General features: G+C 47.7%; 1 protein-coding gene across 3 annotated transcripts in view; it reads right to left on the bottom strand.

The window, feature by feature from the left end:
- Positions 1 to 17261, bottom strand: part of LOC113918524 (myosin VIIA and Rab interacting protein) — a 417240-nt gene that overhangs the window by 12359 nt on the left and 387620 nt on the right. For all 3 annotated transcript variants that reach the window (XM_027587034.2, XM_027587037.2, XM_027587036.2), the window contains exon 12: positions 4104 to 4298. In XM_027587034.2, the coding sequence (XP_027442835.1) occupies positions 4104 to 4298 (195 nt within the window). The remainder of the gene's footprint in view (positions 1 to 4103; positions 4299 to 17261) is intronic.

Raw genomic sequence — 17261 nt, 5'->3', positions numbered from 1 at the left:
CTATAATGATGGAATGTTATTCTAGTCTTAAAACACAATCCATTTGAAAACCATTAACCTGGAATTGCTGGCTGAGTAAAGGCCCACTTTTGGCGAGAACCATGGCTACAATGTCTGTGTAAGCTAGGTCTTCTCCAAGCTCCAGCCACTGATGCCCATGACCCCATGGACTAGCTCCTGGTTCAACTCATCTTCCTCAAAGTGGTTCAAGGGACTAGAACGGGTGTTTCATTAAGGAAGGGCTTTGTGGGCAAAGCCTTTAGGGTAAAGAGAATTAAACAGATTTCTTTGCTGCAGGACTTCTCAGAGTCTTTAATGTGCTAACACGTCTCTCAATTTTCCTAGAAAGACTATACAGACTGCTGAAACTGATTTGATTTTATAGCATCCTTGTCGGACTTGCCTTCCATGAAACACATTCTAGAGGACTACATCTAGACAGTAATTGATAGCATTTCTTGCTTGCTCTTGAAGGCAGAGGACCACTGAAGTAGCCCAGCTCCACATCCTCTCCTGTGCCACGGGGGTGCCCAAGAGCCTTGAGAAGGAGGACCAACATCCTCTGCCTGCTCCTGGATTCTGTGGCAGAGCTGGGCTCCATCATGGGGCAGTTCTACTGTGTCTGCTGTCACTATAGACACCATGGGCTTTGGTGTTGCCAAAAGTTACAGGGCAATGCTAAAAGGGAAGTTGGGGCTGTCCCTGCACTACCTCTGTGCTGGGAATTATGGGGTGCCCCAGGCCGTCGGTTGGTCATTTAGCAAAGAAGAGAATGAAGAAGCTCCTCCAATGGGGGTGGTGGGGGTATGAGGGAGCCGATTCATCCCTCCCAGTCATAACCCTGCAAAAATCCACAAGGTGGCCTCTGTGGGTCCCTACTCCTCACACCAGGGGTCTGAGAATGATCTGCCAGGGGTTCTGTTGAGCCCTAGATCCACTGTTTATCCTCCTCTGCCCCGCCCTGTTCTCAGTGAGGCTGACCTGTCTGAACATCATCACCCAGGCTCCCTTGCTGGCTGGGATGGGTTTGGCCAATGGAGACAACCAGCAGGAGATCAAAGGCAGGAGGAGAGGGAAGTTTGTCTCCGTGCCCCTGCTCTCTCCCTGGGCGGGCTGCACGGTGACTGCTCCCACTAGGGGGCGCTCCTCCGGGCTCCAGCTCTCCATGGACTACACTGTCCAGGGGTGGGGACCACTCTCCGCCCCCTCCAGCCCCGACGGCCACTCTCTGGGTGCTACAGCATCCCTGAACCATACCCACACCTCAAGATAGTCCCTTCCTGAAACTCTGTTCAGAAGGTGAGAATAAGTATCTCCGTTTCTAGTTCTGACATTCCCGGCTCCTCGGCACAAAGGAGCAAGGCAGTGGAGAAAAACGGAGGGCCCTTTAGAACACAGACAAAAAGTCCCGGTTTAATTAAATCAGCTGCACTCAGAGGCCCATTTAAGAATCAGCCCCGCCCCTGGGCTGCTCAGCTGAATTCCATCCTGGAAACCGCAGAGCAAAACCAGCCCCAGGGCTCTGTGATCTTTATCTCTAAGGAGATAAAGAGAAGAGTCATCCCTTCTCTGACTCAAAACCCTTAGAATTCAAAGGAAAGTAGATGGAGTTTCTTCCGAGGTGCAATTTGAAAAGCTGGAAGGGGGAGGGGAGGAGGGGAAGAAGGGGGAGAAACAGTTAACTCTTTGGGGATCAGGCGAGGCATCTCCCAGGCCAGACCGGGAACAGGGAGTTATTCCCCGCCCCCCCCCCCCCCCCCCCCCCCCCCCCCCCCCCCCCGCGCGCCGCCTTAGAGCGCAGGTCCCTGCTGGGGTTTCTGACATCTCACATCAGCGGGTAAGTGCCATGTGTTTCGACCTGAAAATGTTAAGGAACCCAAGGAAAGAAACGTAAGGGATAATAAAAGGATTTTACAAAATGAAAACTGCCCACAAAGGCTTTGCATTTTTCAACATGCCCCTTGCAGGAAAAAAAGGCATGTTGTCTTTGCTTTAAGTGTGCCCTGGGAACCCACTTAATGTGAGTATTTCACGTATTGTATTTTTTTTTTTAAATACAGTTACTTGGTAAAACAAAAACACTCCTTTCCCGGTGCACCGTATCTTGACTTTAACTTTTTCCATTCTGTGTGTCCAGGATTAAGGCCATTTTAGGACTATCAGCACTGAAAGAACTGTATCATAGACATCTTTAAAGAACAGAGACCCTCCATATTAGCAATAAAACATTTCTTCCTAAGGAAAGGACTTCATTCGTCTGAATCATATATCAGGTAAACACTCTTTGAGCACCTCTGCGTCAAGCTCTGGGCAAGGGCTGGGGCTACTCATGTGAAAGACCGTGTTCTGCAGGGATTCATACATCTGAGTCTTAATCTGGGGGTGACCCGGTTCCTGCCTCCCTGCAGCTCCCCCTCCAATATTTGACGTCTGGACACATTTTGACTGTCACATTTTTAAAAACATTTTCTTTTCTTCTAAAGAGTTTATTTATTTGAGAGAGAGAGAGAGATTGAGAGAACGAGTGGGAGGAGGAGCAGAGGGAGAAGCAGACTCCCCGCAAAGCAGGGAGCCCACCGTGGGACTCGATCCCAGGACTCTGGGATCGTGACCCGAGCCGAAGGCAGACACCAAACCAACTGAGCCACCCAGCTCCCTGACTGTCACATTTTGATGTCACTGGCATCTCATGGGCAGAAGTCAGGGATGCTGCTGAACATCCTTCACCCCCCACAACAAAGAATTATCGAACCCAAAATGTCAATGGTGCCCATCTAATGGGGACAGATGAGTGGACAGAAAGGGCAGCAAAATGAGGTAAGGGGCAGATGGACCTCTACTTAGGTTTTATGGGAATTCCAAAGGAGAGAGTCTTTAACTTTTAAGTTAAAACAATTGGCATTTTTTTTTAAAACTTGAGTCATTTTTGATTTGTTGTTGTTTCAACTTTTTGCAAGAATTGCCTCTACTAACAGTTCCTGATTTCTGAGAACTGTGTTCATGACAGCACCCCACAATCAGGGTTGATTCTGCTGGCTCTGGAAAGATGGAACCCCCTGACTTGATATCACTTCCGTGGGCAGGATTATGCCCCCTGGTGACGGTGACTATGGCCCGAGTGGTTAATGTCCCAATCTCTGTGTCACCCCCTAGTCTACAGTGTTGGAAAATTCTCATCAGGAATTTATTAAAACACTCAACAATGAGTGTGGATATTGATATGTAAGAATCTGGTACCTCTTTTCTGTCCTCCCAAGTCAGGCTAGAAAAATCCACTACCAGCACACAAGTCTGGAAGCAGGGTAGACCACTTGTGACCTACATTCTGTTGGCAACCACCCCCTTTCCCTGTGGCAGTGTTCCACCTGGATCCCCACGGGATACAGTTCCTGCATCTCCCACCCCCCAAGCTTCAGTGTGCTTTTGTTCCCAGGCTCAGCTGTACAGAGGACTGCCTGGGGATCCTGTAGACACTTTCCTTGCTTGCTTGTAGAGACGGAAGTGTCTGCTGGCTGTAGGAAAGGCCAGTTCCTTTGCCTCAGGACAACCCTGAGATGCAACTGATACCCCGGGGCTTCCTGCAGGCTCAGGTCAAAGCTACTCTTTGTCTAAGGTCACACCTTTGTTGGGGCCCCTGAGTGACTCAGTCAGTTACGCCTCTGCCTTCAGCTCAGGTCAAGATCCCAGGCTCCTGGGATTGAGCCCGGTGTTGGGCTCCCTGCTCAGCGGGGAGCCTGCTTCTCCCTCTCCCTCTGCCTCTCCCCCTGCTTGTGCGTTCCAGCCCCTCTCTGTGTCAAACGGATAGATAAAATCTTTAAAAAAAAAAAAAGGTCACACCTTCACTTGACTGCTTCCCTTCCCCCTGTCTTTCCCCATTCCCTGACCAGCCTCCCTGGGGGAGCACTTCCCTAAGAAATCACTTGCAGGCAAACCCCCACTTCAGGGTCTGCTTCTGGAGAACCCAGCCCGAGCCCCTTCCTGAGAATATATCAGCTATGGTGGTGGTGTGTATGGTCCTTGCACTGTTCCTGATGGGTTACACCGTCATCAGTTTCTTCTTTGCACCTGCTTGCCCTAGACAGGGAACATCCCCACTGTCTTACGTTTTCTTCCAGGGAAGTCAGCTGCTCATCCAGTCTCGCTTGGTCTGTCCCGAGAGGAAACGTCCCCTTCTCTCTGTCGGGAGGGACAGATGAGAACTCCCAGGGCCCTGTGGACTCTGCTATCAGCTCCTCTGTGGCATTGATGACTTTCAGGACTTCTGTGGAGATGTTGCAGAGAGAAACAGCAGAATACTTCTGTTTGGTCCAATAACAGAAGGGGACAGAAGACAAGAACAGCACATTAACACTGACATGGAAATTCTGCATCATCATGGTGCTCATCATGAGACTGATTCCATTATAACACACACGAACATCGATGTGCCAAAGGAACAAGAAGCTAAACAATCTACCCGGCAGGAGAGCATCTGGAGGAGGCCCGATGTGACGTGGCCTAGCTTCTGTGACTCACCCTGAATTATTTGATTCTGTCCCCTTCACTGTCCTTCCCCTCCAGGGAAGGAGACCTCAAGGGGAGGCCACTCCATCTCCTGCCCACTGCTGCTGGTTTTATAGCCACACCTCGTTTTCTGGATGATATTCTACTTCCTCAACCGAGCTTCAGTCACAGACTTTGTCAGACTACATCCATGGCTCGTCCAATAGGGGGCTTTCTGGACTGGGCATTATGAGACCTGGGTTCTAGATCTGGCTCTAACTTCATTTAATGATGGGATCTTGACCCAGTTACTGTGTACTTCTGGAACTCAGCTTCGTCATCTGGTCAGTGAGTCTGTTGGAAGTTTCCCTGCAGTGTGTCAGTAGCCCCTGTGTGTTTAGCTCCCACACACCTGTTCTCAAGCCCATTCTCCCTTTGCTCTGCTGGACCATAGAGGCTGAATGGAGAAATACTCTATTTCCCTCTTCCTTCACTGCCAGGGGCAGTCATGTGACACAGTTCTGACCAGTGAGCCTGACAGGAAAGCTGGCCCAGAGGTCTCGATGAAAGCTTTTGTTTTCCTAACCAGGTGAATAGATCCGGCTGATGCTCTCCTTCCCCACTCCTGTCTGCCTTGATCACAGGTGTGCAGTTGTGACAAATACCAAAATGCTGAGTAAGGTGGGTCAGAAAGCCTGAAAGAGCCTGGCCCAGACAGCCGCAGATCAGCTGAACCACCGTGAGTCACCCCTTGCCTCTGAACATCTTGTTACATGAGAAAAATAGTCCCCTACCATTGAAGCCATTGTTGGCCAGATTTTCTGTTATTTGTAGCTGAATATATTCCTCACTGACACAAGCTTTTACATTCAGGGCTGAAAATTACAATCAGTTCAGATCTGGGCCAAGGTCATTGATGGAGAGAGGCATTGCAACCACAAAAAATTATCCGCATCTTTGAGTTCATTGGGACATAGAACATAAGCAATAAGCTGGAGTTCAATGTTTCTGGATGGCAATGGTTTCTATTTAGAGTCAAGTTTATTTATCCTATCAAAGGGTTTGTAAACTGGAAGCCAAATATTGCCTACTGCCGACCAGGGGGGGGTGTGTGTGTGTGTGTGTGTGTGTGTGTGTGTGTGTGTGTGTGTGTGTGTGTGTGTGTGTGTGTGTGTGTGTGTGTGTGTGTGTGTGTGTGTGTGTGTGTGTGTGTGTGTGTGTGTGTGTGTGTGTTTACCATTTACCAGTAAAATGTTTCAAGAAAATCTGGAATTTTAAAGCCTTTGGTACCTTTACCTTTCTCACTCATATATCCTGGCCAAAATATTAATGATGGCTATGGCTTGATTTTACAAAGTCTTTTCCTCCAAGTAGATTCTACTTGCTAGAGGATGCTTTTGATACCCTTCCCAATTCACTAGGGAATCGATGTGTTTAAGTGACAAGTCAATGGCTGAGTCCACAGTCTAGAAGCTGGCTCTGGGCTTCCACGCTGAGGCACATGGTCTTGTATCTGTCAACCCTTTGTAGGGTTAGGGCACGTGTGCTCAGAGGGCTCCCCATCCAGTCTGTCTACTCCACAACAGCTGCTTGACTGACCCAAGAACCACACTCCTTTTGGTTCAAGGGACTTTGCTACAAACCCAAACAATTGGGTCTGGGGTGTCGGCAGAATGGGATGGAAGGATGGTGACACAGACCCAGTGGAATAAGGTCAGTGTCCCTGGGAACAGCCAGGGTCAACGCTTCACCTGGGGAGAAACTTTTGGGGGCTGTCCCCTGCTCTCCAGGACTCTGTGGCTTGCTCTGGTGGATTGTGAAGACGAACTGGGATGGTGAAGATGGACTGGGCGCAAAGTGATTTTGGCACAAAACAGCTGCCACTATTTGCTTATGTCCATTTCAGAAAAAGTGACGTTGTATGAATGAAAGCAGATTTGTCACCCTTCTCTCAGGACGTAAGTATGTGTTTAGAAAGTCTGCCCCTTATTTGGTAAAAGGGGTGTTCTTTGTACATTTTTTGAAAAGAAAGACATGTGACTAAGAGACTCAGAAAAAGACCACAGCACAGTAGAAGGGAAAGTGTGAAAATTTGCACATGTCTCCAATTAGGACAGGGTCATTAAAGGGTCAGGGTTATTAATGGAAAGGATTTAAGAGGTACTGAAAAAGGTCCTATGTCCTGACTCCAACTGAACACATCAAAGCGATAAGCTGGGCATCCCTGTTGCTTGGCGGTCATTGTTCATTCCATCTATAAATAGCCTTGTTTGTTCAACCATAGGGGTTGTGAGCTGGAAGCCAAATATTACCCAGAGGTGTGCTTTTTGACAAGAATGCCTTCCATGAAACACATATTTGCCAATTCTCTGCAATCCCCACACTGTTCCTTCTACGCATTTTATTGGGGGTGATCTATGGTGTGCAGACGCTGCTCCAGGTGCTGGGATGAAGTGCAAAATGGATGAAGCCCCCCTCTCATGGCATGCCTTTAGTCCTACGCCAGCCACTTGACACCGGGACATACTTCCCTGGCCCCTGAAATCATCTGCATTTGCCACTAAGTCAGAATGTGGCAGTACCTGGCAGCTAGTGGGAGGAGAGCCCCACAGCTTCACCTGGAAGGTCTGTGGTCTGGGGAAAGCCCTGGACCACTTCAGAAGCTGACTAGCCTCCAGCTGGGGGAAGTGGCCAAAAAAAAAAAAAGAAAGAAAGAAAGAAAAAGAAAAAACTGGACGAGATCTCTGTCTGGTTGGTGAGCCAGATGGCGGGAGCACTCCCCACCAAGTCTGGTGGGTGAGCTCTCCATGGGGAAATACACACTGTAATCCACCAGGCTTTGCAGGGGATCAGAGGCTCCTTGCGCACAACCAAGGACTGGGCTGTTCACTTGGACATGGGGGTGGGAGTGAACAGTGCACCTACCGGAAGTTGGGATACCTGAGATTTAAGTAGCCGTATGACAGGAGCAGGGTTGCAAACCTCCCTGTTCCTTAGTTTCCTCACTGGTCCAATAAAGAAAATCAGAAGATTTGTTACAGGGCTGACACCAACTTGTTATGTAAATGTCCCGCTCCATGCCCAGTCTAGATTTAAAAGTAGAAAGCACCTTGTACAATTATGTTAAATAAAGCTATATTTAGCACCGGACAGGGTTTTGTTCAGATGAAAAGATGGTGTGGACGAGGCTGCTGGCAGGAAGCCCTGCGTGTGGGAGAAGTGAAGAGCTAGAGGATCCTTCTGCTTTATTGCTTACAGCCCCACAGAGCCGAGCTGAATGGCACAAACAAAGCACAATTTGAGAGCCCAAAGAGAGCTATAATGGTAGCTGATGGTACTCCAGAGAGTAATTATAAGGTGGATTCAATGTGACAGTTTCGTGGGATCAAATAAGGGAGAGGTGAAAGTGCGGACATTAGCAGATGGCCTAGGGGCAACTAAGGCTGGCCTCAAGGACACTTGAGGCCAAGGGCCCCATAGATAAGGATGGAAATGGCCATGCAGTAACAAGTTCAACCTTCTAGTGATCAAAGACATACAAATTAAATGTCAAATTTTATTAAGTGCCGCGTACCGGCACGATTCCCTTTTTAAATGCTTGGTGTGTGCCAACATGGAGAAGCTAGAGCATGGTTTCGGTGGTTGAGCCACCATGGGATCTGTTTGCTCCGAGACACCCACTTGTCTCGGTCTCCCAACCACTGATGGTTGCTGCTGAGAGCCCGAGTGTCCACTTCTAGGGTTCAGTCTGTGTCCCAGCCCCACGTGGAACGTCAACTCCATAATGCTGACCGCACTACCTCTGGGGTGGGCCCAAACAGCCCACACTTGGGGTACAGAAGGTGACGAGAAGCACCCCGGTTTCCTCGGTCACTCACCAGAGGCAGCAAAATAAGAAACTTCAAGAAAGACTCATGTTTCCTGCCTGCCTGTAAGCAAAAGCTGGACCAAGGCAGACCTTTCAGAAGGTTATGTACCACTCCGAGGCTGGGGTCCCGCCATGGTGGCCATTTCAGTGGGCCCAAGAAAGCAGAAGAGCAGGGCAGGACCCAAGTCATAAACCCCAGCTGTCTCGCTCTTTTCTCTCTAGGGACTGCAGAGAGCAGCGAGACTTCTTTCCTTTTTTTCTCACTCCTCACAAACTTTAGCCTTAGTGATTTCTCCATCCTGTGCCCATGCACTCCCTCTTCATATAAAACATGTTGCCAGAACAAATTCTTCTCTTCCTTATAAATGGTTTGCCAAAGACATGCGGAATGCAAGGTGTTGCCAGTGGCAGATTCTGAGTTCTACAGAGTTCTACAGAAAAGGCTGTTTCTATCCTAAACGCTAGATATACTTATTAGCAATCCTTGCAAACTCTCCTGAGATTTTTTTTTTCCAGCATCATCATTCATTTCAAAGCTTTGTGTTGGACAAAGAAATGCAGACTCATTCCAAGCTGGAATAGACAGGAATGCTCCTTACCAGAATATCCCAAGCTTGCCAACACGCAAACAGCGGGAGCGCGTGAAATGCCTGGCCTCCCAGAGAGGGAACACTCTGGATGCCAGAGGACTGATTCCAGGCCCGGCTCTACCCGGGCGCACCCCCCGTGTCTGCCTGACTCAGCTGGGCCAAAACACACACACGTCTGGCTGTGTGTGATAGACTGGGGCTGTGACGGAGGCCTGGGCTGTCTATTTATTTGACTTGATATAAGTCTTGATATGATCTCATCGAATACAATGTAGGAAAAAAGCTTTGTGGGTTAAATGATGTGTGCAGGTGTCTGGGGCAGAAGAGGAATTTTTCTCGCTCTACCTTGGGAACTGTTCCGATGCCTATAACAAGAGTAGAAAAGCTAAACAGATAGAGGCCCAAGGGACCTGGGCACTAGGGTTTTTGTGAGATACAGAAGCAGGCAGTATGCTCTGAGGTCCATGGGCCAATCCATGAAACAGGGGTGGGCAGTGGTGAGGGGACTCCCGCTCTGGCAGGGTCTTGCAAAGGGCCTCCTTGTCCGCTGAGCTCAGCAAGCATGGAGCCTATGGCTCATCATTCTTTCAGGAGCCTATACAAATGTTTTAATTTGTTTTAAAATCAGAAGATAAAAAAAGAACTCTTAGGTTCAGGAACATGTTTTAATACACAATAATGTATTAATCTAAATCAACATAGTTGTAAAATGTGATTTGTAAGTGTGTTTTATGAAGGAAAGGGCCCACGAGGGCAGCAATGCTTGGGTATGGGGAAGTCGTAAGTTGGCCTTGATATGGCTGCTCTGGAGTCCTCTGTGAGAAGGCATGCAGGCAGCAGCGGCCTGATGAGGCCTGTGCTCTGGGACGCATTGCTGCCCCCCCCAGACAATTGTGAAGGCCCCAAGCAGGCCCCTATGACAGGGCTGTCCGTGCACACTTAGGAGAAGCCTTCCTAGCTTTCCCCAACTGCTACAGGGAGATGGTGGGGGGCGGGGGCGGTGGGTGCCGTGGCCCTGTGGCTTCCTACTCAGGACTGATGCTAATGTGACCTCCTCATTGCACACCCCAGACCACGAGGCTTGGGAAATTCAGGTTTCACTGTCTGGGACACTTTGGGCAAATGATTTAACCTCTCTGAGCCTCTGCCGTGACAGAGATAACACCATCTAGCTCAAGGGGCTTTGGAGATTAAATTAGACAGCATGTGTCAAGTGTCCACATACTGGGCCCCTCCTCAACACTCCCCCACCCCACCTGCCCTGCTGCCTCTAGGTGGACCTGTTACTGGTGACGGCCTATGACTTAGATGCCTTCCACTGCATACCATGCTCTCGAAACAGCTTTCCTTGTCTACTTGGTGTTTTGAAGGATGTTTTTTACTGTTCTTACTGAAAAAAAGTTAAACTTTGCTGCTCTTCATTTCCCAGTTTTTTTCTTGCCAATTAAGAATATTTTAAAAAGAGGGGAGCCTGGGTGGCTTAGTCGGTTAAGCATCTGCCTTAGGCTCAGGTCATGATCCTGGAGTCCCAGGTTCGAGCCCCGCATCGGGCTCCCTGCTCAGTGGGGAGTCTGCTTCTCCCTCTGCCCTTCACCCAGCTTGTGCTCTCTCTCTCACTCTCTCTCTCAAATAAATAAATAAAATCTTTTTTAAAAAAGAATATTTTAAAAAAGAGAAAAAAAGCCACTATGATCTAGTATTACCTACCACCGCCATAATTTCATAAACAGGGGGTAACTTAACATCAAAAAAGGAGAACGTAATATCTGAATGAATGGTCTGTCCTAAGAAATGACAGTAGACAACCTGACATGGACATGCAGACAGCCCCCCCCCCCCGTTCCCCGGGGCCCCTGCCAGGTACACACACATATCCTGGGAAATACACACACCCGTATTTCCCTTTGACTGGGAGCAGAGTGAACCGTGCGTACTGATATGCAATAAAAACAAGGGATGCCATTGCCTAGCTGGGAAACTGAACCAACCAAGCCCTCAAACATCACCTGCTATTTCCCATCATCACTAACTGAATGCAAGCCTTCAGGAAGAGTCTACTCCATGCAGAGGCGAGTCAGCCATCGTCCCTGTCCTCAGAGAGCAGAGAGGGGAGAGGGACACAAAGACCAATGGCAGGTAGCAGAAGACAGGCCCTACCCTGCACTGTGAGCAATGGGCTGCAGATCCGCAGGGGCCCCACCACTCTGTGACTTTGGGGTTGGTCCAGAAGCCCAAGAAAGAATTTAAGGAACAGCGAAGATGAGGAGGGTCCTTTGGACACCAGTCCGGGAGGCGTGACGACATGGGGACCGCCATAGCAGCCTGGGGTGTGTGGAGGATGACTAACAGTAGGGAGACGGGGGCGGGCAGCACCCCAAATGCCAAGCTCAGGAGTCTGAGTTTTGTGCTCCCAGCCATGAGGCGCCACCACAGGCTCTCAGAGCATTTCCCCCAGCACTTACTGCGTGCCGAGCTCTGGGATGAGCACTTCGTTGACCTTGCCTCCCTGAGCTCTCCTGACCGCCCTCTGATGCACGAACTATGATCACATCTCCCAGATGAGGAGCTGAGCCTTAGAGAGGGGTTTGCCCTGAAGGAGCTGGCTTTGCACCCAGATCTGCCTGATTTTGAAGCCCACGTTCCTCACAGGCCTCTTGAGAGGCTCAGGTTTTTAGGAAGACAGTTCTGACTGGCAGAGGAGGGACAGATCGAGGGCTGGGGAGAACCCCGAGGCAGAGAAAAGCGTCAGAAACTCTTCCTGCAGCTGGAATTCAAGGTCACCAGGGCCTGCGGTGAGGCAGCTGCAGGGGAGTACAAGGGTGAGGAGCAGTTTTCTGGAAAGAGAGCTGAGAGCATGCTGCGGCTGCCGGGGCGGGGGGGGGGGGGCGGGGAGGGGGGCAGCAGGACGGACTATAAGCCCAGCCGGGTGAGCCGCCGAGTGAGCCCAGTGAGCTGGCACAAACTGACACCAGTAAGGAGATTTCAACGCCAGCAGAGAAAGAAGGGTTCACTGGGCTCTTGGAATAAGGGAAAATATAATATTTCAAGGATCCTTTCTGACCACGCAAGAGACTGTGATTACCAATGGCCAGGATGGAATAAGTTCCAGGTCATCCGTTTAGTCTTTTTTTTGAATCTGTCATTTTTTTAAAAAAGATATTTATTTGAGAGAGAGAGAGAGAGCTTGCACAAGCAGGTGAGGAACAGAGGGAGAAGCAGACCCCCCACTGAGCAGGAAGCCCGACGCAGGCCTCGATCCCGGGACTCCGGAATCATGACCTGAGCCCAAGGCAGTTGCTTATCCGACTGAGCCACCCAGGCGCCCCTTGAATCTATCATTTTTGCTGTCAAGTCTCCTGAGTGGGTTGGGGCGGACACAACCTTCATAGCTGGGTTGGTAAAAAAGGAGAAAATGGTGAAAGTGTAGGGGCCCTCCTGTTCTCCTTTTAGCTTTGTGATGAATGAACGTTCTTCAGGGGGCCAACGGGAGACCGTGGACATCCCAGGTAACGCAGGGAAGAGCTTTACCAGGGCTCTTCTGAGGACCTGTTTGAACACAAAGGGGTGGCGCTCATGCAGCGTAGAAAAGCCCTTCAGGAGCTCACGTTGCATCAAACCCATGTGGGGCCCCACCTTCTCCCCTGCTGAATGCTGCTCCCGAGACCCCTCTAGGAGGGAACAGAAGAAGAAAGAAGGCAGCCAACTCAGAGCTAATGTGGGTCCACCCGGTGCCATTTGGACTCCAGGCTTCTCATTATTACATTTAGCCCTCACAACAACCTGACACGGTTGATGTTTTAATTCCATCTCTAGAGATGAAGAAACTGTGGCTCAGAGAAGAAGATGCAGAGCTGGGATGTGAGCCCAGAGACTTTGGTCTCCGAAGCCCACGCTCCTTCCCACCTGTCACACCATCTCCTCCGCGCATAATTCCCAGGACCCAATGGTCTGTAGGAAGTGACTGTGGAACTGAACGTACTGAATAATCAGATCAGTGAACAATAGGTCAGCGAGAGACGGGCCGCACTGACATCCAGCAGAACGAGCGTCTTGATTTGGCCACACCAACCACCAAGCCACACTACAGAGCTTGAGGTCTCCCCAGTGACAAACTCTGGTTCTGAGCCTTCCTGGACCTGTCTAGGATCGAGCCAGCAAGGACACTCAGTAAAAAGGAATGTGGTCTGTAAGAAATCTGCTCTAAGTGTGGTCCAGACTTCACAGTCTCCTTGTTCCTTTTCGGTCCCATACCACAAATGCTGTCTTGGCTTTAAGAAATGCTTCCATCAAACTACCAGAGGAAGCAAGGAAATTTATCCAAATGCCCTGATTTCATGTATTTTTTTTTTCCCTTTTCAAAGGTAAGAAAAGAAACTCCATATGTCCTCTTAAATAGTTGACAGAAATCTGCTAGAAAAATTCAATGCAAATATGTTTCAGCTCTCATAAAGCATAAGGCGCTCTGGCGATGCTTCTACAACCCGTCAAAATACATTCTCCAGGAACAGACCCCTGTCCCTGAAGTGACTCGATGAAAGAGGGTGACACAGAATTGTGGAAGGAAATTGGAGCGCGAACCTAATAAATTTGCATATGTAATAAAATGAAACTACAAACCATAACAGAGATTAGAGAACTGACCTCTAGGAATGTTTGGGTTCCTAAATCATCTAGGTTTTGATGGTCAAGGTCATGTATGAAAGAAATAAGACTTCCTGTCTTAATGGTGATGACAGAAGTGAAGTTTTAGAAATTCTGCACCTTCGTTCCAGAATTAAACTCCCTGGTCTGTATGTTTTCCTGAGGTCATTTTCTTGTTTGATGTCAGCAACCTGACACCCGGTGAAGGCAACTTCGGGACCGGCGAGGGTGACGGAGGAGGGGGCTGCTGGGGCCGTTCCCTTTGCCCGAACCTGCCCTGGTCGGTGTCCAGCAGGCAGGACTTGCTTTCCCAGCAGAGGGGGTGATTGTGGTTATCAGTCTTTTTTGCTCCTGCATACTTACTGGCTGTTCTTCAGAAAAATAGTTCCTGATACTGATTGGAAATATTTGCCCACTGCGGGCGGTAACCGGGGTGTTGCTGGGGCACATGCTCACTTCTGAAGAAGCCCAGGAAGATGTGAAACCACCTTCCACGTTCACTGGGAAAGGACGTGATCCTTTCAGCTCATAGCAGCCTGGGGGATCTTGGTAAATGAAAGGTCCTCCTTGTCACTTCCCAGGGGACACTTTTCCAGGTGCTCCCTATATCACTCAGAATAAAAGCTGATGTTCTCTGCACGGCCCCCTGTCACTTCTTTCACTGCTCTCCCCATTGCCGTATTGCTCCAACCACCCTGGCTCTTTCGTCTGTTCCTTAAACTTGTCCGGGTCATTTCCACTGTAAGGCTTTGCTTATGTTGCTTTGCCTGGAAAGCCCTTCCTTTAGATCTTTGCCCGACTTCTTCCTTCTTGTCCTTCCGGCCTCAGTCCAAGGGACACTCCGTCAGAATGGTGTCTGAAAAGACCTTCCTGAACTCACCCCTCTCTCAACTCCCTCCATCATTGCCCTCCTTAACCTTCTTCTTAGCCTTTATCACTATCTGACATCATCCCCTGAACCTGTTTACATATGTATCACCTGTTTCCTCCAATAGAAGGTAAATTCCACGAGGCAGGTAACTCTTCTCTCTTATCCCTGCTGTATTGCAGCTCTTAGAATAGTTCAACAATTATTTGTTGAATAAATGGCAAATGAACAGGGATTCACTCTCTAGAGATTGTGCGGCCACATCTCCCAAGGGACGCGGGCACGTCTTTATTGTCTCCTGTAAGTCCTGTCAGACCTGCACAGCAGGAAAATCCATTCCTTCCTTCACTGGAGGGAAAATTAAGGACCTTCCCTTTTGCTACATCCTCCCCTCCCCCAAATAACAGTGAATATTTGTCCCAACACCATTTATTAAGAGGTGTCTTTTTCCAACTGGGGTTAGAGGTAGGTGGGAATCATGAGATAAATCGTGAATTAAATTTTAATATATTCTAGGCTGTACTTCTGGACTATTTCATTATATCTTGTATCACTCTCTCACAAATTTAATTACTGTGCCTTTAAAGCATACTGTAATATCTTAATACAGGGGTCCTCTTCATTCCTATATTAGTCTTTGTAAATGTTTCTAAATTATTCTTGACTTTTTTTTCTATCAGATTTTCTTTCTTTTGAGAAGTTAAAAAACATCTGGTTCAGATTTTGATTTGACTTACATTCGGCTTCTATCCTAATTTTGGAAGAATTCACCTTTACATTATCTTTTCTTCCATTAGACTCCTGGGTTTCCTGGAGCCTTGCAGTTTTCTTAAGTTTTAATGTCATATTTTTTTGTTCCTAGTATGGAGAGAATTCATTTCCATTTTATCTTCTCTCCCCAGCTCCCAAACTTGGTTTGAGATTCATCTGTGAATTTCATTGCAAATTAATGACTAAACTAGAAGCCCCTGACATGCGGAGTTCTAATGTAAATCCTGGAATTGACACTTGAGCTGTACTGTGTAAGTATGCTCAATGATGTGGATTTATGAATATACCTGCTACTTATAGGCCCTTTCTTCAAATAGAATGGATTTTTATTTTGCATTTATTTGTGTTCAAGGTTGCTGCATTCTTTTGCAGGCTTTTTATGTCTCAGGTAAATGTTCATGATCTCTGACCTTAGGCAGGCCTTCCTTGCTGTGTGGGGATCCTTTCTATTTGTCCACATAGTTTCCTTTCCCATTCTATGCAAGAGCTATTTCAAACCCTCTCTACAATCTGGAAACTTCAATTCTACCACCCTTTCACCTTCAGAAGACAGACTTGCTTTCTAGTTCACAGAGTGGGGTATGGATTGGGGAGGGATACAGAACATAAAACAAAACCTCTCCAACTTCCTGACATCAAATTTACCCACTTATTTGTATCTGGACCAAATCTGTCTGCTGTTGCAGTGCTGATGCCTCATCTGTTTCCTGGACCTCATCCCCTCCATTTCCCCAAGAGTCCCTATTGAACATGTAGGTCGTTGTTTCCCCACAAGAATAATGCAATGCTTGTTGGATTGCATCGATGCACCCTGGGCTGCTTGTCCAGTTTTTCCGTAGGATAAAGAATGGAAAGTACAATTGCTGGATCAAACGGTATGCCCACTCTGATTGCTCGGACTTACCCAGTTACCAGTGCCCTAACGTGTGCTCCTACTATTTTGAGTGCATTAGACTGCCTCTTTCCCTGAACTCTTAGCAACATTGGTTATGGTTCTTTTTAGTCATCCAATTTGTTAGGCAAAATGACATTTCGTTATTTCAATTTGCATTTTTGTTGCTCGGCTAAACAAATGATGAACTTTGCCCCATTCATGGCTGTTTTCCCAGCATCTTACTGTGCATTTGTTGAAAGGGAAGATGAATGCACAAACCATATGCTAAGTTCTGGGCTACATGTTGAATTAAATAACAGTTTAAATTAAATATTTTTTCACATGCTTATTGGTCATTTACATTTTTTGGGGGGGTGAATTGCCTGCTTATGTGCATTGTCCCTTACCCATTAGCATTATGAGGCTAAATAATTCTGTGCCCATTATGTATTTAAGCAATATGTCCTCCCGGTTATTGTTTGCCTTTTAATTTTATGGCTTTTGAAAAATCAACATGTCTTCCCCTCCCAAGATTTGTTGAGATATAACTGAGTCATAACATTGTGTAAATTTAAGGTGTATAACATGATGATTTGATACACTTATATATTGTGAAAGGATTACCATAATAGGGTTAGTTAACATCTCAATCATCTATAATCACCATTTTTTTGGTGTGTGGTGAGAACACTTAAGATTTACTCTCTCAGCAACTTTCGAGTATATAATACAGTATTATTAACTACAGTCACCATGCTGTATGATCCCCGGTACTTACTCAACTTATAACTGGAAGTTTGTACGCTTTGACCAACATTTCCCTATTTCATCCATCCCACAGACCCTGGCAACCACCATCCTACTCTCTGTTTCTATGGGTTCACCTCTTCTAGATTTCCCATATGAGATCATACAGTATTTGTCTTTCTCTGACTTATTTCACTTAGCATAACACTCTCAAGGTCCATCCATCTTGTCACAAATGGCAAGATTTCCTTATTCCTCATGGCTGAATAATACTCCATCTTACATATATGCCACATCTTCTTTACCCATTCATCTGTAGATGGATATTTAGATATCCATATCTTGGCTACTGGATAATGCTGCCATAAACATGGGAGTGCAGACATCTCTTCCAGATCCGGATTTCATTTCCTTTGGATA

This window comes from Zalophus californianus, chromosome 1 (assembly GCF_009762305.2).
Source record: "Zalophus californianus isolate mZalCal1 chromosome 1, mZalCal1.pri.v2, whole genome shotgun sequence".
Classification (NCBI taxonomy): Eukaryota; Metazoa; Chordata; class Mammalia; order Carnivora; family Otariidae; genus Zalophus; species Zalophus californianus.
This window is presented reverse-complemented; position numbering and strand designations above follow the sequence as displayed.